The sequence below is a fragment of the Prinia subflava genome, chromosome 4 (genome assembly GCF_021018805.1).
Source record: "Prinia subflava isolate CZ2003 ecotype Zambia chromosome 4, Cam_Psub_1.2, whole genome shotgun sequence".
NCBI lineage: Eukaryota > Metazoa > Chordata > Aves > Passeriformes > Cisticolidae > Prinia > Prinia subflava.
In genome coordinates this window covers 73,257,745-73,280,463 of record NC_086250.1, presented here as the reverse complement: position 1 = coordinate 73,280,463, position 22,719 = coordinate 73,257,745, and the positions used below count along the sequence as shown (strand labels likewise).

General features: G+C 47.0%; 1 protein-coding gene across 1 annotated transcript in view; it reads right to left on the bottom strand.

The window, feature by feature from the left end:
- SHANK3 (SH3 and multiple ankyrin repeat domains 3) overlaps window positions 1–22,719 on the bottom strand; it is a 77,074-nt gene that overhangs the window by 5,097 nt on the left and 49,258 nt on the right. Inside the window, exon 9 of the mRNA XM_063395013.1 lies at window positions 19,297–21,622. Coding sequence (XP_063251083.1) covers window positions 19,297–21,622 — 2,326 coding nt within the window. The remainder of the gene's footprint in view (window positions 1–19,296; window positions 21,623–22,719) is intronic.

Genomic DNA, 22,719 nt, shown 5'->3' with positions numbered 1-22,719 from the left:
TTTTCCCAGGAACTGGACAGGGATACTGGGAGCTGGATAGGGATACTGGGAACTGGGGAGGCATACCGGGAACTGGACAAGGATACTGGGAACTGGGCAGGGATACTGGGAACTGGGCAGGGATACTGGGAGCTGGACAGGGATACTGGGAACTGGGCAGGGATACTGGGAACTGGGCAGGGATACTGGGCAAGGATCAAACACTGTCCAAAGTTTTCCTGATCCTGGTCTCTCTGGTCGATGGGATGTGGCCATCCCAAAGGATCTGGGATCAGGTGTGGGAGCAGGACACAGAATTCCTGCTGGCCTGAACCCGGTAGCTGCGGGATGAGCACCGGGATGAGCCCTGGGATGAACCTTGGGATGAGCCCTGAGATCAGCCCAGGGATGAGACTTGGGATGAACCTCAGGATAAACCCTGGGAGGAACCTTGGGATAAGCCTGGGGATGAGCCCCGGAATGATCCATAGGATGATCCAGGTGCCCCCAGTCCCAACACAGGGGTCGGATACCCCCTGGTGTCCCCCAAATATCCCAAATTTCCGTGGCACCAGAGCCAGGATTGAGGGAATGAATCCACGGCTGGATCCGATGGGATGAGCCCCCCATGGCTGAGAGGAGCCTCCGGAACGACCCCGCTCCAGCTGCTCCTGGAAAGACCTGGAGCAGTCCAGGGCCTTCCGAGCATCCCACGCCTCCGCCCCACCCGAGGGCAGAGTAAATCCCTGGGAATGGCATCCAGCAGCCGCCGGGAAAGCGGGAACGCGGCCCCCGGCATTCCCGGAGCGTCGGGATCCGGCGCCGCTCTCCCAGGACGGGGCCGCGGCCTCGGGAATTCAGTGCTCGGCAGAAAAGGACAAGGAAAAATCAACCGGGAACGGCTCCGGGAGCTGGGACACGGAAGGAGCCGGAGCTCCGCACACGGAACGGGACACGAGGACGGGACACGGGGACAACACGGAGGAAGCACAACCAAGAGCACACAGCCGGCCATGCACGCTGGGAAATTCCCAGGGGGAATTCTCCGGCCCTCCCCATCCCATGGGATCCCCCCCCACCCCCCCAATCCCATGGATTTTCCCTTCCAGTCCAAGGGAGCTGGAGTGGGAGCAGCTTTTCCCAGGATCCCGCTGCTGTCTCGGCCTGGGGAGTCCTTCCAGCTCAGGAAGGGATTCCAGAAGCTCTGGAAGCCGCTGGGATATCCTGGAATCATTGCTGGGAGGAGAAGGGGGAAATCCCCGGATCCCGATTTTCCTGCCATAGCCTCAGGTGGCTTCCCTGGGGGCCTGGGATGGAGCAGGATCCCAGGAGCTCCTCCCTCTGTCTCATGGAATTTTTGCTCCAGAGGGGGACCTGGGACCCCCCACCCTGGGGAATCACGGATGGATCCGGGTGCATCCATGGCTGCATCCATGGTTTTCTGGGATCGGAGTGGGGCTGCTCCGTCCCCCTTCCCGGTGTCCTTCCCAGTGTCCTTCCCACCCTTCCCAGGGTCTTCTCCGCCTTTCCTGGAGTCTCTTCCACCATTCCTGGGGTCCTTTCCCACTTCCTGGGTTCCTCCCCACCTTTCCTGGTGCTTTTCCCACTTTTCCTGGTGTCTTTCCCCCCTTTTCTGGGATCCTTTCCCACTTTTCCTGGTGTCTTTCCCCCCTTTTCTGGGATCCTTTCCCACTTTTCCTGGTGTCTCTCTTGCCTTTCCTGGTGCTTTTCCCACTTTTCCTGGTGTCTTTCCCCCCTTTTCTGGGATCCTTTCCCACTTTTCCTGGTGTCTCTCTTGCCTTTCCTGGTGTCTTTTCCCACTTTTCCTGGTGTCTCTCTTGCCTTTCCTGGTGTATTTTCCCACTTTTCCTGGTGTCTCTCCCACCTTTCCTGGTGTCCTTCCCACCCTTCCTGGGATCTTTTCCATCCTTCTCCGTTTTTTCCCCCCACTTTTCCTGGAATCTCTCCCACCCTTCCTGGGATCTGTCCCACCTTTCCCGGGATCCTTCCCGGACCTCTCCCCCAGGACTGAGCTGGACTCTCCCACCCCACAGCCCCAATCCCGCCCCGGGGATCCCGACGGGAATTTCCTCAGCGGGAACACCAGCGGGAAGAGCCGGACACGCCACCACAGCACAGGGACAGGGCCATGCTCCCGAGGGGACACGCACATCCCGGAGCCGGCGCCGCTCCCGCCGTCTCCCGAAACCTCGGGAATGCCGGTGGGAGCGGGGCCGAGCCCGGAGGAGAGGGAGAGAGAGAGAGACAGGTGAGGAATGGGACATTCCCGGTGGGATGGAGCTATGGAATGGGAACGTGCTCACTTACACAACTCGCCCACCCTCCGGAGGCCAGAGGCGGATCTAGGACAGAGCAGCGGGACATGCACATGGAAGCAGGAAAAGAGGCAATGAGAGAAATGTTAGCTCCGGTCCGGGAAGCGCCACACGGAAAAAGAAGCCACCGGACGTCGATCCCGAGGGATTCGGGGCCGGGAGAACCGCGGGAATCCGGCCTTGGGCGTCCCCGGTGTTCCCTGAGTGGAGACCCCCAGGTGGGTTTAGGGAAGGGGAATCGGGAATGGGGGGGATGGAGGGGATGGGAGCGGGGAATCGGGATGGTTCCCGCGGGATGGGCGAGGGCGTGGCCGGCCGGGAATGGGGCGGTTGGAATTGCATGGATTCAGCCAAAGCCTGGAGGGTTGGACAGCGACAGAGCTGCTGGGAGAGCCGGGAAAAGAGGGAAAACAGGGAAGGGGGCCGGGAAAGGCAGGGGTGTGGGAAGGAGAGGGATTTGGGAATGGGAGGGAAATGGGAAATGCAGGGATTTAGGAAGAGCAGGGATTAGGGAAGGAGAGGGATTTGGGAAAGGACCAGGGATTAGGGAAAGGTGGGAATTTGGGGAGGAACAGGAATTTGGGAAGGGCTGGGATTTGGGAAAGAGGAATTTGGGAAAGACAGGGAAATGGGAAGGAATGGGGATTTGGGAAAAGCAGGGATTTGGGAAAAGCAGGGAAATGGGAAAGAGGAATTTGGGAAAGGTAGGGAAATAGGAAATGCAGGGATTTGGGAAAGGCGGGGATTTGGGAAAGGCAGGGAAATGGGAAAGTGGAATTTGGGAAAGGTAGGGAAATAGGAAATGCAGGGATTTAGGCAGGGTTGGGATTTGGGAAAAGCAGGGAAATGGGAAAGAGAGGAATTTGGGAAAGGCAGGGATGTGGGGAGGAACGGGGATTTGGGAAGGAACGGGGATTTGGGAAAGGCGGGGGTATCGGAAAGAGGGATTTGGGAAAGGAAGGAAGGAAACAACAAATGCATGAGAAAAATGCCCCACAGCCAAAACAACACCGAGCAGCCGACACAAAATTCCCAAGTTTTTCCATGTCCCCCCGGGGCTGGTGACAGTGACGGTGCCATCGGCCACCCCCAAAGGCCACGGGATGTTCCCGGGGATTCGGTGCTCCCCGGAGGGAATAACCTGTGGAAATCCCCCGGGACCCCTCGGCTGCGCCACCGGGAAGGAGGGAATGGCCTCATCCCACCTGGATAAGGAGCAGGAGCTTCCAGGTCTGGAATGGCGGCTCCAAAGGCCCCCAAATCCCTTGGATTATTCCCAATTTTATCCCTTTCCTCAGCGGAACGGGCAGGAAATGCCGGAGCTGTGCCGGGAGTGGGGACACCTCGGGAATGCCGAAAGTTGGGAGCTGCCATTGGAGCAGAGCCTGGGAACATTTGGGAATGTGGATTTGGGAATTTTTGGGAAGGACGTGTGGTTATCCCTTGGGAAAAACATCCACAGTGACCACGCTGGAGCAGGGACGGAGAGGAGACCCAGGGGGGCCTCGGGCTCCAGCTGGGATTTGTCCGGAGCGGTTTTGGGATTGGGATTTATCCGTGAATTCCATCCTGGCCCGTTCTGGAGCAGGGACAATCCGGAGCAATCCCGGTGTCCGGGAAACTCCAGCAGGGAGGTCTGGCAGGGTCAGGGATGTTGTAACTAAAATCCCCCTTTTCCTTCTCTGATCCTGGCAGGAAAAGGGAATTCAGGGCTGGAATCCATAGGAAAATTCCCAATTCCTTGAATGTTGCCCCTGGGCATTCCCAAGCCAATCCCTTCCCGTGGGAGATCCCGCAGAACATCCGAAGCTCCCTCCTTCCCTGAAATCCACCTGGAATGGATCCCTCTGGATTTCTCCAAGGAAAACCCCTTTTCCCATGGTTTCTACCCCAAGGAAAAGGTGACAAATCCCTGCTTGATGGGAACATCCCGAGCCGGGGAACCTTTCCCTCCTCCCGCTTGGAGGCTCCCTCAGGACTGGAGCTCATCCCATGGAGCTCCGGGCACCCCTCACCGCTCTTCCCGAATTCCCCAAAGAGCCCGGGTCCCGTTTCCTTGGGATGAGGGTGATGCTGATGCCGGGATGGGAGGAGCCAGCGGAGCGGTGGCGCAGGGACGCGGTGACACCGGGACGGGACGCGGTGACACCGGGACGGGACGCGGTGACACCAGGACGGGACAAGTGCTGGGGCCCTGTCTCCTTGTAGGCATCAAACCCTTCCCAGATCCCGCGGAACGCCGGGATCACCCGGGATCAAGGGCTGGAAGGGTCCTCTCAGTGCAGCCCCCCTCAGAATTCCCGGTTTTCCACGGCTCAACCTCCCTGAGCTCTGCCAAGGCCTCAGCCTGACGTCCTTCGAGAACTTGGGAAAATCCCATGGAAACCCAGAGGGGAGGGGATCCTGGAGATCCCCCTGAGCCTGGGGAAGCCTCTTCCCATGGGAAGTGGAATCCGTGGAGCCCTGTGGGAGGGAGGGTGGAGAACAAAGGGGTTGTGGCCAACGGCAGCGTGGCCACCTCCATCCCAGTCCTGGAATCTCCATCCCAGTCCTGGAATCTCCATCCCAGTCCTGGAACCTCCATCCCAGTCCTGGTCACCTCCATTCCAACCCCAGAATTTCCATTCCAACCCCAGAACCTCCATCCCAATGCTGGTCACCTCCATCCCAATCCTGGAACTTCCAATCCTGGAATCTCATTCCCAATCCTGGTCACCTCCAACCCAATCCTGATCACCTCATTCCCAATCAATCCTGGCCACCTCCATCCCAGTCAATCCTGGAACCTCAATCCCAAATCTGTAATCTTCATCCCAATCCTGGAATCTCCATTCCAACCCTGGAGCCTCTATCCCAGTCAGTTCTGGAACCTCATTCCCAATCCTGGAACCTCCATCCCAATCCTGGCCACTTCATTCCCAAACTTGGCCACCACCTCAATCCTGGTCACCTCATGTCCAATCCTAGAACTTCCATCCCCATCCTGGAATCTCCATCCCAACCCTGGCCACCTTCTCCTCAAACTTGGCCACCTTCTCCTCAGTTGTCGGACAAATTTCCTTTTCCTGACCCACAGACGGGGCTCCCGAGAGGCGTTTAAAGAGATTTTATTCCATTTTCAATCCCACGAGAGACTGAAAATGGAATAAAACCCCCTAAAACGGTGAATTTTATCATTACACTGAAACGTCTGTAACTGAACGGATGTCACGTTCCCGCCATCAGTCAGAGGCCAAATTATTTCCTAATTACACCATGCGCGTTCCATTTCCTAATTACACCATGAGCCTTCTATTTCCTAATTACACCATAAGCCTTCTATTTCCTAATTACACCATGAGCCTTCTATTTCCTAATTACACCATGAGCGTTCCATTTCCTAATTACGTCATGACCGTTCCATTTCCTAATTACGTCATGAGCGTTCTATTATCTAATTACCTCATGAGCGTTCTATTTCCTAATTACACCATGAGCCTTCTATTTCCTAATTACACCATGAGCGCTCTATTTCCTAATTACACCATGAGCGCTCTATTTCCTAATTACATCATGAGCGCTCTATTTCCTAATTACGTCATGAGCCTTCTATTTCCTAATTACACCATGAGCATTCTATTTCCTAATTACACCATCAATGTTCTATTTCCTAATTACACCATGAGCCTTCTATTTCCTAATTACGTCATGAGCGTTCCATTTCCTAATTACACCATGAGCCTTCTATTTCCTAATTACACCATGAGCCTTCTATTATCTAATTACCTCATGAGCGTTCTATTTCCTAATTACATCATGAGCGCTCTATTTCCTAATTACGTCATGAGCATTCTCTTTCCTAATTACACCATGAGCCTTCTATTTCCTAATTACGTCATGAGCGTTCCATTTTCTAATTACATCATGACCGTTCTATTTCCTAATTACGTCATGACCGTTCCATTTCCTAATTACACCATGAGCGTTCCATTTCCTAATTACACCATGCGCGTTCCATTTCCTAATTACACCATGAGCCTTCTATTTCCTAATTACACCATGAGCCTTCTATTTCCTAATTACATCATGAGCGTTCTATTATCTAATTACCTCATGAGCGTTCTATTTCCTAATTACCTCATGAGCGCTCTATTTCCTAATTACATCATGAGCATTCTATTTCCTAATTACATCATGAGCATTCTATTTCCTAATTACACCATGAGCCTTCTATTTCCTAATTACACCATGAGCGCTCTATTTCCTAATTACACCATGAGCGTTCTATTTCCTAATTACACCAGCAATGTTCTATTTCCTAATTACATGATTTTTTCATGATTTTAAAATTGAAAAAAAATTATTTGTTGTAGATAGTAAGTATATAAGGTATTATTATTATTAATATTGTCATTATAATAATTAATATATATAAACTTATTTTGTAAACTTTTTTTAGTTAAGGTGTAAAATTTTATTTTTTAAACAAGTTGTTTAATTATGACTTCTTGTTTGTTTTGATTTTTAAAATTTTTTAGTTCTTGAAGTTGTTTGTGGATGGATTTTGAACGGTTAGATAAATTGATATAATATAATTTTTTTAAAAATTAAGTTTATGTGCTAGTAAAAGAAAATCGGTAGTTTTGTTTTGTAAGGTTGTATATTTTATAGTATTAATATTTGTTTTATGTTACTGATTATAATGGAAGTAGTACTGATTTTTTTTGCTTAGTTAATTCTTTAATTGGTTTAACTGATTTAATGTTATGGTTGACATAAGTTGAGTTATAAATAATCTTGATGTAACTTGTTTTATAGTGTTTTAGAGGTTGAAACTGTTATTACCTTTTTTTAATAATGATGGGTAAATTTTTAAATTTTTAAAAATTTTTTTAATACTAGGTTTACTACAGCGAGTTCTTTGATGTCACAGGGGTTACTTTAAATATTTGAAGGAATGTTTTGTTTGGTTTTATTATTATAAATGAGTTAATATTTTTTTTTGTAATTGTGGAAATTTATTAAGATGAGTATTTTTATTTTTAGGGGGCATAGGGGTAGTCCAATTGTGCCACAAAGCTGAGTGCAGATTTTTTTTGGTGCTGAAATTTAGCACAAAATTTTACTGTTAAAGAACGAAGAACTTTTAATTCTTGAGGTTTACAAGGTGCTTTAAGAAGATCAGGGGTTTAATGACGTTAATTGGTTATGGGATTTGTTTTGTTGGCAATTTTACGCCAATAATTATTGAGGTTGGGCATTGGTTATTTGTCTGATACACCAACTAAACAGGTCGTAATTGGTTTTTCTGGGCTTGGATTGGTTAATTATTTAATTGGTGTTTGGGCTAAAATAACTTAATTTTGGTTGGTCTATTTGTATATTTATATAGCAAAAACAAGCAAGCAAAAATAATAATATTTATTTAAAATAATAATAAAAATAATAATATTTATTAAATAAAAATATTTATTTAAATAAATATTTATTTATGTTTTTGTTCAGCTACTCCTTGGCAAAAAGCTTCTCTACGTATTTTAATTTTTAAGCAAATCTTTTAGCACTTCACTTTTTTAAAAAAATATATTTAAAAAATTCATTAATTGGCTAATTGTAATTTGTCTTGCTTGCATCCAATTCTGTACATTTGGATATTTGGGGATTTTTTATTTTTGAACGTGACGGACGCCGCGCGCTTTTGTTAAAAGAGCTCAACGACGCCAACGATTTTTACAGCTTAAAGATTAATGTAAAACTTAATTTTTTTTTTTTTTATTAATAAGTTAAGGTTTGTAGGTTGGACAGGAATGAACAGGGTATGAATTAAAGTCTTTTATCTGAATTAAAGTCTTTTATCTGAATTAAAGTTTGCGTGCTCGTTTCTCCGCTCGCGGAATCGTCGTTCCCGTGCGTGACGCGGCGCCTTGGGCTGCAACGCGAGACGTAACCAAAAGCCTCAAAAATTAAAAGCTCTAAACCTCAGGAATTAAAAAAGTCCTTAGGTGTGAGGCAATAAAATTTTGTGCGAAATTTCAGCGCCAAAAAAAAAAAAATAAAAAAATCTGCAATTCAATGTTATTCCCCGTCGTCCTTTACGCAAAAACTCAAGTTTATAGTACAATTGTACAACACCTATCCCCCTAAAAATAAAACTCCTCATCTTAATAAATTCTACTCCCAGCTGTTAAACGAGCTTTACTTTTTTGGCAAAATTTAAGAAGTTTAGTAAAAAGACAACAGGAGGCAGAGATAAAGCACCGGGTTGAGCGTCCGGGTGCTCGGCACTCAGCTGAGAGCACACCCATAATTTTTGGAGGTACTCCTTAAATATTTTTTCTATTACTTAACCTTTTGCATATTCATAGATTATTACGCATATTTATGCATTTTTTTACAAACTGATTTGCATATTCTAGGAGCTGTCCTTCCCGGCCTCTCTTTGGGTTCGTGGTTTTTTGAGCACGAGGGTTTCTTGGCTGTGGTTTTTGGTCTTCCTTTATTGTTATTTATTTATTTTTAAAAATTATTTAGTTGTTGGTCTTCCTTTTAAATTTATTTATTTATTTATTTATTTATTTATTTATTTATTTATTTATTTATTTATTTATGGTCTTCCGTTACTGTTTATTTATCTATTTATTTATCTATTTATTTATTTATTAGGTTTTGGTCTTCCTTTATTATTTATTTATCTATTTATCTATTTATTTATTTTTATTATTTAGTTTTTGGTCTTCCTTTAGTGTTTATTTGTTTACTTATTTATTATTGTTTCGTTTTTTGTCTTCCTTTATTGCTTATTTATTTTTTTATTATTATTAATTTTTGGTCTTCCTTTATTATTATTATTATTTTTAAAATTATTATTAGTTTTTGGTCTTCCTTTAGTGTTTATATATATATATATTTATTTGTTTGTTTGTTTATTTTTGTTTAGTTGTTGGTCTTCCTTTATTATTATTATTTATTTGTTTATTTATTTATTTATTATTGTTTAGTTTTTGGGTTTCCTTTATTATTTCTTTATTATTTATTATTTAGTTTTTGATATTTATTTATTTATTTATCTATCTATCTATCTATCTATCTATCTATCTATTTATTTATTATTATTTAGTTTTTGGTATTTATTTATTTATTTAGTTGTTTGTTTGTTTTTGGTCTTCCTTTGTTATTTATTTTTTAATTAATATTTAGTTTTTGATCTGATCTTATTTATTTATTTATTTATTTATTATTTAGTTTTTGATCTTCCCTTATTTAGTTATTTATTTATTATTTAGTTTTTGATATTTATTTATTTATTTATTTATTATTTAGTTTTTGATATTTATTTATTTATTTATTATTTAGTTTTTGATATTTATTTATTTATTTATTTATTTATTTATTTATTATTTAGTTTTTGATATTTATTTATTTATTTATTTATTTATTTATTTATTTATTTATTTATTTATTTATTAGTTTTTGATATTTATTTATTTATTTATTTATTTATTTATTTATTTATTTATTTATTATTTAGTTTTCGGTTTTCCTTTATTTCTCCTCTTTTGGTTTGTGCGTTCTACGGGCGGCGGGTGCCGATCGTTAACATTCGAGCAGCGGGGTCTCCATCACGTGTTCATTGGATGTTAATTAAACAGGCAGTTTAATTACCAGCCTAACGATGTATCTGCTATCTCACCGCCATTTCTGAGTTTTGGTAACAGCATAAAATTCGCACAACAAAGTTATTCCAACGTTATAAATTCAGCATTTATCCTGATATTTGCAAAAAGCCAATATACAGAGCTAAATTTTGAGCCGTGTACGTGGGGTTATTAATTATCTTTATTTTTGGGGGTACACCTAACGAAGCGAAAGCTCGTTAAAAACATCAGCAAGCACGATTGGCTGCTTCTTGTGTGTGCACAGAAATAAAAACTTTGTTGGAACTCGCTCAGGTCCTTGTAAAACCACAAACAGACTTTTTTTTTTTGCTTTATGTTATTAGCAAAAACGCTCTTCCAGTTTGTTTTGTCTCAGGGTTTTTAATTAAAACTGGAGGATTAATTTTGTATTTTTTCCTGTTATTTCAAAAATGTTTAAAAATCGGCGGATTGTAAATGAGCTATTTAAGAAATAAAAATTTGTAAAGCCTTGCTCAGCTTTATCTGAGGCGTTGTTTGGACTACTCTCTCTTTTTGTTGATTTAAAATGTGTTTTAGAGTGCGATGTGCATTTCTAATAATTCCTTGACTTGTGGGAGAACAGGGAATTCTAAGAGCGTGGTGAACACCTTATTAAAAACATGGCTAATTTTTGAGCCAAAAATCTTTGGGGTTATTAATTATCTTCTAATTTTTGAGCCAAATTTTTGGGGTTATTAATTATCTTCTAATTTTTGAACCAAAAGTTTTTGGGCGTTATTAATTATCTTCTAATTTTTGAGCCAAATTTTTGGGGTTATTAATTATCTTCTAATTTTTGAGCCAAAGGTTTTGGGGTTATTAATTATCTTCTAATTTTTGAGCCAAATTTTTGGGGTTATTAATTATCTTCTAATTTTTGAGCCAAAAATCTTTGGGGTTATTAATTATCTTCCAATTTTTGAGCCAAAAATCTTTGGGGTTATTAATTATCTTCTAATTTTTGAGCCAAAAGTTTTTGGGGTTATTAATTATCTTCTAATTTTTGAGCCAAAAATTTTTGGGGTTATTAATTATCTTCTAATTTTTGAGCCAAAAATTTTCGGGGTTATTAATTATCTTTATTTTTGCGGGTCCACCCAACGAAGCGAAATCTCATAAAAAACGTCGGCAAGCGCGATTGGTTGTTTCTACTTTTACAGAAGTAAAAATTGCCCCGGAAAAAGCGCCTGTTGTCAGTTTGTCTCTTTTTGTGTTTCTTTTTGCTATGAATCCTGGAAAAATTGATATAAAAAACAGAATATTGGTTGGTTCCGTGTCGCAAAATTCTATAAAGGCGTTAAAGCCAAGGGCATCACTGCTAACACTTTTTAAAACCAATCCTTCCATTTTAACAGTATTAGCAACATAAGATGAATTTAATTAAAATTAAATTAATTAAATTAAATTAATTTAAATTTAATTTATTATATATTTATTAATAAATTTAATTTATTATAAATAAATTATATATTATAAATTTATTATAAATAAATTATTTATTATAAATAAATTATAAATTTAATTAATTAAATTAAAAGGTCTTAAAAAGAGCTGAAAATCCCTAATTAATGTGACCAACTCAACGATTTTGAGGAGAGCCATTTATACTCAGCAGTTTTATTCTGGCTCTTAATTACAATTTGAGCCATCATCTCTATCGTTGTAAAAATTGGGTTTGGAGAATTATAAGGAAGAAAACTCCACTCTATTATCAACAAAGAATCTTTCTTGGAAGAGCCCTACTGAAATACGACAACAGAAAGTCGCATTTTATTTCTTAACACTGTGAGAAAAAAGGAGTTTTTTGGTTTTTTGTGTTCTTTGAAGAGCTTTAGCGACTTTTTAAAGAGCTTTTTGTGCTTTAAATGTCGAAATTCTGGGAGGTTTGATGTTCCAGTCGTCTTTCAATGGGTTAGAAAATGGGGTAAGTTTAATTTGTAATTCTCAAAACAGATCGGACTCGATTGATCTCTTCCAAAAGCTGCTGCAAGGCGTCGACGCTGGTTTGAAGCTGCATTTTCTGCAGCTTGATCATTTATTTTGTTACCTTCTATCTTAAACACTTCTATTTAGGAAGTTTATTTATTATTTATTTCTCTTTTGTATTTTTATCTTTTGTATTTTTATCTTTTGTATTTTTGACGTTTTTAACGTTTTTGCGTTTTTGTATGTTTGATTATTTGTATTTTTGATGTCGAATTTTTGACGTTTTTGCGTTTTTGTATGTTTGATTTTTTGTATTTTTGATGTCAAATTTTTGACGTTTTTGTATGTTTGATTTTTTGTATTTTTGATGTCAAATTTTTGACGTTTTTGTGTTTTTGTATGTTTGATTTTTTGTATTTTTGATGTCTAATTTTTAATGTTTTTGCGTTTTTGTATGTTTGATTTTTTGTATTTTTGATGTCGAATTTTTGACATTTTTGCGTTTTTGTATGTTTGATTTTTTTGTATTTTTGATGTCGAATTTTTGACATTTTTGCGTTTTTGTATGTTTGATTTTTTGTATTTTTGATGTCGAATTTTTGACGTTTTTGCGTTTTTGTATGTTTGATTTTTTGTATTTTTGATGTCAAATTTTTGACGTTTTTGTATGTTTGATTTTTTGTATTTTTGATGCCAAATTTTTGACGTTTTTGTATTTTTGTATGTTTGATTTTTTGTATTTTTGATGTCAAATTTTTGACGTTTTTGCGTTTTTGTATGTTTGATTATTTGTATTTTTGATGTCAAATTTTTGACGTTTTTGTATGTTTGATTTTTTGTATTTTTGATGTCGAATTTTTGACATTTTTGCGGTTTTGTATGTTTGATTTTTTGTATTTTTGATGTCAAATTTTTGACGTTTTTGCATTTTTGTATGTTTGATTTTTTGTATTTTTGATGTCAAATTTTTGACGTTTTTGTATGTTTGATTTTTTGTATTTTTGATGTCAAATTTTTGACGTTTTTGTATGTTTGATTTTTTGTATTCTTGATGTCGAATTTTTAACATTTTTGCGTTTTTGTATGTTTGATTTTTTGTATTTTTGATGTCGAATTTTTGACGTTTTTGTATGTTTGATTTTTTGTATTTTTGATGTCAAATTTTTGACGTTTTTGTATTTTTGTATGTTTGATTATTTGTATTTTTGATGTCGAATTTTTGACGTTTTTGCGTTTTTGTATGTTTGATTATTTGTATTTTTGATGTCAAATTTCTGACGTTTTTGTATGTTTGATTTTTTGTATTTTTGATGTCTAATTTTTAATGTTTTTGCGGTTTTGTATGTTTGATTATTTGTATTTTTGATCTTTAAATCTCCAGTCTAACATTCTGAACATCCGCATGGACACGAGGGGGAAATACAAATTTAATTTTAAATAAACGGAGGATTTTTAAGTGCCTTGGCAAATAAGAGACTGAATTAGCTGGCGAGAAAGACCCAAAGCCCAGTTTAAAGTTCACTGGTATTAACTTTTGCAAAATTAGTTAAATTCTATCACAACAAAAATAAACGCAGCCTTGCTAAAAATTCCTAGGTGGAACAGATCGCATAGAATTTGTGTAAGAAATTACAAATATTGCCGCACATCCAATCTTAACTTAGGATTGGCCCAGCAAGAAAACTCCTGTAGGTACCTGACTGGATAAAAATGGAATGGAATAAAAAAATAAAATAAAAATGGAATAATTATTAATTTATTATTTATTATTATTGTATTATTAATTTATTATTAATTATTATTAATGCTGTAGTTGTTGTTGCTTGTTTGATTTGTTATACACCCCAGTAAAGACCTGTCATTCCTGTCCCCACACCTCTGCCTGAAAGCCCCTTTAATTCTCCTAAATTATAATAATTTAGGGAAATAATTTGCACACGAGGCTCTGTGAGCCCTCAGTCAGGCCTTTCCCAGGGAATTTCCTGGGAATTTATGTATTAATTTATTATTAATTTATTATTAATTTATTATTTATTATTAATGTATTATTAATGTATTATTAATTATTATTAATGCTGGAGTTGTTGTTGTTTGATTTGTTATACACCCCAGTAAAGACCTGTCATTCCTGTCCCCACACCTCTGCCTGAAAGCCCCTTTAATTCTCCTAAATTATAATAATTCAGGGAAATAATTTGCACACGAGGCTCTGTGGGCCCTCAGTCAGGCTTTTCCCAGGGACTTTCTTGGGAAATTATTTATTAATTTATTATTAATTTATTATTAATTTATTATTAATTTATTAATAATTATTATGAATGTATTATTAATTTATTATCAATTTATTATTAATTATTATTAATGTATTATTAATTTATTATTAATTTATTAATAATTTATTATTAATTTATTATTAATTATTATCAGTGCTGCAGTTGTTGTTGCTTGTTTGATTTGTTATACACCCCAGTAAAGACCTGTCATTCCTGTCCCCACACCTCTGCCTGAAAGCCCCTTTAATTCTCCTGAATTATAATAATTTAGGGAAATAATTTGCACACGAGGCTCTGTGGGCCCTCAGTCAGGCTCTGAGAATTCCCTACAAATCCGTGTCCCGCACCTCAATCCCCAAATCCTCTCCACCGCCTCGTCCCCACCCTCCCTGCCCCAAATCCCCTCCATTCCCGCTCTCCCTCACTGATTCCAGTCCCCCTTTCCCTTCCTTCCCCAATTCCCTCGATTTTCATCCCAAATCCTTTTTCCCAGGGAATTTCCCCGGGAAAGCCCCCCCAAGCCTACAAGGAAACAGGGCTTGGTTTTCCAAGCTTTTGTTGGGATGTGACACCACTTCCGGGACAGGGAATTCATTTAGGGTGGGAGAAAAAGAGGCAGCTTTACCCTAAAAGGAACTAAAACCCCCAAATGGATCAAGTTTCTTCTCCTTCTCCCTCAGATCTGTGGGAATACAAAGGAATTCATGGAATTGCAGAGCAGCACTGGAAACGCTCCCTTTGGAAGCTCAGATTCCGCTTCCCGGGAGCCTTTTGGGGTCTAAGAGAAACAAAGGAATGAGCAAAGACACGGAAAAAACCCTCGGAAAAGCTTCCCTCTGATCCAGAGCTCCAAACTGGGATATTTGGGATGCTCCTGGAAGTCCCCAGGAGCCAGCTCCCTTTGGAAAAGCTCCCCCAGCCCTGGAGCCCCAAAACCTCGGAACTCTCCTGGAAGTTGTCTTGGAGATTTATCAATGCCAAGGAAAGCTCTCGGAAAAGCTGGAAATCTGCGGCTGGGATTTAACTGGAAAAACCCTTGGGATGGGCAAAGCTCCCACAGTTCTGGAGTTGGAGCCTCCTTCCAAATTCCAGAGGGAAACACAAAGCTCTACCTGGGAACGACCTGGACAAACCCTGGGACCACCACATCCCAGATTCCTGGGAATTAAACCGTGGTGAGATCCTTCCGATCGGCTGGAAAAGACAAAGCAGCTGGGGCAGAGTTTTTGGGAAGTTTGGGATGCTCCCAGTAAGTCCCAGAGGTTGGGAAGATGCATCCAATTGGGATTACGGACAGCGGGTGTGTGGCCACTCCCGGGCACGGGACAGGGGGACGCGGGACGGGAATGTCGCGGGAATTTTGCGGGAATGTCGCCTGGAGCGAACCTGGAGCCGGCTCTGGGCACAGAATGCGGCCCCCAAAATCCTGGGAATGGGCGTGTCCCCAATGACACACACACACCTGTCAGGGTCACCGTCAGCTTTATTGGGGACGCGCACGTCACACGCGGAACGCGCTCGGCCTCGCGCGGCTCCCGGCACTTCCCGAGCCTCTCCCGGGGTTTTCCAGGATCCCGGGATTTTCTCCAGGATCCCGCCCACCGCTCCAGGAATCCCGGACAGGAATTCCAGCCAGGGCAGGGTGGGGCTCTGCTCCCAGGGAACGAGAGGGAGTCACCTCAAGGCCAAGTTTGGAATTTTGGGAAAACGCCTTCCCGGAAAGTTGACGAAGCGTTGGAATGGGAATGCCCAGGGAAGGGGTGGAACCCCCATTCCCGGTGGGATTAGAAGCAGTGTGGATGTGGCACTTGGGGACACGGGGCAGTGCTGGGAACAGCCGGACTCGGTGGGATCAGAGGGATTTTCCAGCCTCAACAATTCCAGGGTTTCGGGTTAAACGCGAGGAAGCTGCTCTTGGACACGGCCACCAAGGGCCACCACGGATGAAGGGAAGTTGTCCCCTTGCTCCGCTGTCACTGTCACCATCCTGGGTGTCCCCGGTCCCTCACTCCGGTCCCGGGATTGTCACCGTCACTGGCCTGAACTGTGACCTGACGCTCCCACTGTCAGAATTCCTTGGGCTCTTTCCCAGTCCCTCGGCTCAAAGGTCCTTCCGTGGACGCCCGGCTTGGGAGGAGACAGAGCCGGAGTTAGAGCTTGGGAAAAAGCCACGGATCGGGGCTTCCCGGGGTTCCCAGGGAGGATTCCCACAGGGCTCGGCCAGGGAAAGGCGCCGGGGACGGCTCTGGAGCAGGGAATTCCCTGAGCTTGCATGGAATTGCTGGGGATTCAGGATGAATGCGGGGAGGGAGGAATTCCAGGATGATTCCCCAGTGGCAGCTGCTCCGCCAATCCCATGGATCCAGAGGGAGGAACTGGGTGGGATCAGGCACGGGAACATCAGTGTCCCTGTGGGGCTCCAGGCCACCCCAGTGGCCCCATTCCCAAATTCCAGGACACCTCACTGTCCCCTTTGGGGACTCTGGGACACCTCAGTGTCCCTGCTCCTTTTGGGATTCCAGGACCTCTCAGTGTCCTTTTGGGAACTCCAGGCCACCTCCCTGTCCCCACCCCTGCAGAATTCCAGGCCACCTCCCTGTCCCCATCCCTGCAGAATTCCAGGCCACCTCTGGCTCCCAGCAGCTCTTGAGGTGACATTTCCCTTCTCTGGACAATTCCAGAGCCTGGAAAACGCATCCCAAACTGGGTCACTTAACCCTCTTACCTAACCCTGCTCCCATTATTCCCTGAATTCACAGCAATTCCATAAAAAAACCCCAAAACCCAGGAGAACTCGGACACTGCGGGAGAGCGGCCGCCACCGTTAAAAATTCCGTTCACCACCGACTTCCTGGGAAACGTTTCAAGCCTTGGCATCTCAAAAACTCGGGAGATGAAAGGCCGTTACTTTCCCAAAAGGGCAAAACCCGGGAATGTGGGACTCTGCGGGATGGCGGGAAGGGCTGATTCCGGCGGGGAGCGAGGACGGGATGTGCGGGAAAACAGGAGGCTCCGGGGGCCGGATGAGGGGGGCACGGAGCCCTGGGAATTGCGGGGATCGCAGGGAAGAGAGGATGGAGAAGGGGTGATCTTCGAAATGGGGGAAATTGCTCCGGGGGAAAACCGGGAGATCGGATGGACACGGATGGAAGGGATGGGGACATGGAAAGGGACATTCCGATGTCTGGAATCCCAGAGGATTCCCAGCAGGGAACCCCAAACCAGGGTGGGATCCTGGCAGGGCTCGTAAAAGCCTGGAATTCCCAAATTTCCGGCGCCTCTGGAGTGGGCACAGCTGCGATTCCAGAGGATCCGTGAACGGCCTCGGCTCGGGATGAGGGAGGGGACTCGGGTGACACCCAGCTCCGCAGGGAATGACACCCTGGGGCAGGGAAACGCCCCCAGATCCGCTCCCAGTATTCCCAGTTTGTATCCACCGGGATAGGCCGGAGTGACCCTGGGATGCTCCAGGACACTTTGTCCCCAAGGCCACCGGCTGAAGTGTCACGTCCTGTGCCACTGCCACGTGCATGTGGCCGGGATGGTTTGGTTGGAAAAGCTTTTCCCATGGGAAGGGCTGGCCCTGATCCAGAGCTGAGCCCCGGCACCCATGGGTGACACCAGGTGACACCGGGTGACACCGGGTGACACCGGCCCATGGACGCTCTGTGGGGCCGCACCCGAAAGGGCAGGACAGGACTCGGAATTTTGGGTCACTTCCTGCTGGGATTCAACATTCCCAAGCTTTTTAAGGATTTGGGCTCCGACCTGGAAGGTTTGGGATCGTTTTAGGGTCGGGTGGGTGAGGCAGAACCAGGGCGGAGTTGGTGCCACCACGTCCTGGCCAGGGGGGTGCCACGGGCCACCTTTGTCACCTCCTGAGTGGGACAACACCTGGAGATCCTCGGAAATGGAAAAACCCCGGAGAAACCTGTCCTTGGTGCTTGGCGAGGAGTGAACACGGAGGGGGTGACCCAGGACTTGACATTGTCACCACAGCATCGTCACTGCCACCACAGCATTGTCATTGTCACCACAGCCTTGTCATTGTCATCACGACATCGTCACTGTCACCACAGCCTTGTCATCGTCATCACAGCATTGTCATTGTCACCATGGCATCCTCATTGTCACCACGGACTTGTCATTGTCACCATGGCCCTGTCATTGTCACCACGACATTGTCATTGTCACCACAGTATCGTCATTGTCACCACGGCATCGTCATTGTCACTACAGCCTTGTCGGTGTCAGCACAGCATGACTGTCAGCACGACGTTGTCACTGTCACCTCAGCATCCCCATTGTCACCATGTCATTGTCACCACGGCATCGTCTTTGTCACTACAGCCTTGTCATTGTCACCACGGCATCATCGTCAGCATGGCATCGTCATTGTCACCTCAGCATCCCCATCATCACCACAGCATCGTCACCACAGCACCGCCATTGTCACCACAGCCTTGCCATTGTCACTACAGCACCATCACTGTCACCATGGCATCGTCATTGTCACCACAGCATTGCCATTGTCACATCGTCATTGTCACCTCAGCATCCCCATTGTGGCCACGGCATTGTCATTGTCACTACAGCCTTGTCATTGTCACCACGGCATGATCATCAGCACGGCATTGGCATTGTCACCTCAGCATCCCCATCGTCACCACAGCACCGCCATTGTCACCACAGCCTTGCCATTGTCACCACAGCACCGTCATTGTCACCACAGCCTTGCTATTGTCACCACAGCATCACCACTGACACCTTAGCACCACCATCGTCACCACAGCACCGCCATTGTCACCACAGCCTTGCCATTGTCACCACAGCACCGTCGTTGTCACCATAGCCTTGCTATTGTCACCACAGCATCATCACTGACACCTTAGCACCACCATTGTCACCACAGCACTGCCATTGTCACCTCAGCACCGTCATTGTCACCACAGCCCTGTCCCACAGGGAGGGGAGGACACAGGGGAGCGGCCGCAACCGTGACGCACCGGGAGCCGGCGCCGCACCTCCTGCGGCTGTCCCGGCCCCTCCACCGAGCTCCCGGAGCTCCGGGACGTCCCTCAAAGCGTCCCCACCCTGTCCCCAACCCCGGCCGCGCCCGGCTCTTACCGTGCGGCCACCACCGGCGACTTCTTGCCGGGATCCAGGGCGGAGCCGGCCGGTTCCTCGCCCAAGGAGCGCGTGTCCTTGTTGAGCTGCTGGAGGCGGGAGCTCAGCTCGCTGATCACAGTTGGTTTGTCCTCTTCGGCCCCGTGGCCGGGCCTGCTCTCCATGGGGTCCCCCCATAGCTTGGACCTTCTCTGAAAGAGGTAGCGTGGCCGGGCCGCGCTGGTGGCCGCCAGCGTGGCCGCGTGGTGCTGGGAGATGAGCTCGCTGTCCGAAGACTGCTTCAAAAGTGGGTCCCTGAAAGTAACCGGCCCCTTGCTGAGCTGGGACTTGAGTTTGGGCTTTGGAGGCACTGGTGGCTTCTCGAGTAGAAAAGTTTGGCCGTCGGCGAAGGACGTGTAGGTGTCGGTGGGCTCGCCGCTCTCCGAGGACAGCGTGGACATGCTGGAGACCGTGGAGATGGTGCTCGTGGTCTCCAGGTGGTGGTCGCTGGAGCTCCTGGTGTCCACCTCTTCCACTCCCGAGTCCGCCGCCGACTCCGGGGCCGCGGGGGCGTCCGAGGGCTTCCCTGAGGGTGTCGCGCCGGGGGGAGAAGGTGCTACTGCTGCCGCTGGCAGGGAGGGCGCGCCGGGCGCAGCCAGGTGGCTCACGGGGGTGCCGGGGGTGGTCACCAGCACCCCGTTGGCGAATTCATCCGGGGGCGGCACCAGCCCGATCTTGGCCAGCTCCTCGCGGGTCTCCTCGTCGCTGGAGGACAGCTGGGCGGGCGGGAGGGTCACCGTGTAGGGCTCCACCTCCTCCTCCGAGCTGCCCTGGCCCAGCGCCTTCTCCGAGGCCGGGCTGGCCGGCGGCTTCCCCACGGGGCTGGGCTGCGGCTCGGCCTTGGGGGACTCGGCCGGCTCGGCGCAGACCTCGGGCACGGCCGGGCTCTCCTCCTTGATCTCCAGGCCGATCTCGTCTTGGCCGTTACTGGTGGCGTGGACCATGATGAGGCCGGCGGTCTTCTGCTGCGACGTGTCCACGATGCTGATGATCATGGACTTCTTGTCCTCGGGCTTCTTCTCCTCCTTGCCCGGCAGCTCTGCTCGCGCCTCGGGCTCCTTCCGCAGGGTGGCCGGAGTCCCCCAGGGGCTCTTGGTGGGGGTCAGGGCGCCGGCGTCGGCCGCCATCACCGCCTTCCCTCCGGGGGAGTAGGCGGGGGACACCAAGCTCTCCAAGTCCGCCCTGTCCGGCTCTTTGGTTTGGATGTCCACAAACAGGGGCGCGGCTCTGTCCGAGTCGGGGCTGTGGATCGGGGTGGGCGACCGGGATGGGACTTGAGTGGACAGCGCCCGTTCCCTTGCGGCCAGCGCCAGCGCCAGGGGCGAGTTGGGATCCAGGGGCTTTCCCGTCAGGGGGTGGATGAAGGTCGAGGAGGAGCTGCCGATCAATGGCTTTAAAGCTGACACGGGCGACGGCAGGAGGACGTCCCGGCTGCCCAGGAGCCGCTCGTCGATGGAGCGCGACTGCTGCAGCGACGGCATCTCGCTGCCGCCCGGCGCCGGCCCCTCGATGGCTCCCACCGACAGGAACACCGTGGACTTCCTCCTCTCGTCCAGACGCCGGTCGCGGTCCTTCATGACGCCGGTGGCGATGGCGGTGGCGAAGGGGAGGCCGGCGGCTTCCACCTGAGCGATGCCGGGGTGGTGCTGGTATTCCAGGCGGTGGCTCCGGCGCGTGGGCGACGGCTCCCGCGAGGAGTAGCCGCCGGTGATGGCCAAGGCCGCCCGCTCCTGGGCGTCCTCCACCTGGAGCTGCTTCACCAGGGGGCTCTTCTTCCTCTGCGGCTTGGTGGGCGCGAAGAGGCTGACGTTGAACTGGCCCATGTTGGCGTAGGGGTTGTCGATGACCCGCCCTTTCCTCTTGAGCTTCTCCGGCGGCGTGGCGGCCGGGCCGGGCCGCGGGATCTCGGTGGGCTCCACGGGGAGGTGGGAGGAATCCTGGAGGATGATCATGGAGCGGGCCCTCTTCTGCCGCTCGGGGTAGGGCATGGAGCCCCGGGCCTGGTCGTACATCTCGGCCGCGCTCAGCACCTGCGGCAGCCCGTGCAGCTTGGCCTCCAGGCCCGGCTTGAAGCTGGAGCGGATGGTGTCGTAGGCCCGGCCCGGCGGCGGCGGCGGCGAGAAGGACGGAGGGGGGCCGGTGTCGAAGTAGTAGGGGGAGGGGGGCGGGGGAGGGGCGGTCTGCGGGGGAGGGGGGATCCCGTGGCCTTCCCGGACCGTGTCCGTCATGGAGGTGCTCCGCGGGAACTTCCCGTCCAGCAAGGACGCGGCCAGCTTCTCGTCTTCCCCTGGAAAAGACGGGAAAGAAGCAGGATCGGGGATGAGTGCCTTGGCTTCCCAAGGAGAACGAGAAGTTGGAGAAGGAGTTTCCTGTCATTGCCCGGGAGAAGGGAAAGAGCAAAGCCAGGGACGAGTTCCTGTCTCCACTCGGAAAACAAGGAAAAGAGCAAAGTCAGGGAGAAGCTTCTCGTCTTTCCCTGGAAAACAAGGAAAAGAACGGGATCGGGGATGAATTTCTTGTCTTCCCAAGGAGAACGAGGAGAGAAGTCGGGGAAGGAGTTTCCTGTCATTCCCCGGGAGAAGGGAAAGAGCAAATTCGGGGCTGAGTTCCTGTCTCCACATGGAAAACAAGGAGAGAAATGGAGCCAGGGAGAAGTTTCACATCTCCACATGAAAAACAAGGAAAAGAGCAAAGTCAAGGAGAAGATTCTCATCTTTCCCTGGAAAACAAGGAAAAGAACAGGGTCAGGGATGAGTTCCTTGTCTTCCCGAGGAGAACGAGGAGAGAAGTCGGAGAAATTTCCTGTCGTCCTCCAGGAGAAAGGAAAGAGCCAAGTCAGGGATGAGTTCCTTGTCTCCACATGGAAAACAAGGAGAGAGGCGGAGCCAGGGAGAAGTTTCGCATCTCCACATGATAAACAAGGAGAACTAAAGTCAGGGATGAGTTCTTTGCCTCCACCTGGAAAACAGGGAAAACAATGGGATCAGGGATGAGTGTCTTGTCTTCCCAAGGAGAACGAGGAGAGGAGCGGAGCCAGGGAGAAGCTTCTCATCTTCCCCTGGAAAACAAGGAAAAGAACGGGATCGGGGATGAATTTCTTGTCTTCCCAAGGAGAACAAGGAGAGAAGCGGAGTCCGGGAGAAGTTTTCCATCTCCACATGGAAAACAAGGAAAAGGGCAAAGTCAGGGAGAAGCTTCTCATCTTTCCCTGGAAAACAAGGAGAAAGTCAGGGATGAGTTTTGTCTCCATCTGGAAAACAATGGGATCGGGGATGAGTTTCTTTTCTTCCCAAGGAGAACAAGGAGAGAATTCGGGGAAGGAATTTCTCGTCATCCCCTGGGAGAAGGGAAAGAGCAAAGTTGGGGATGAGTTCCTGTCTCCAC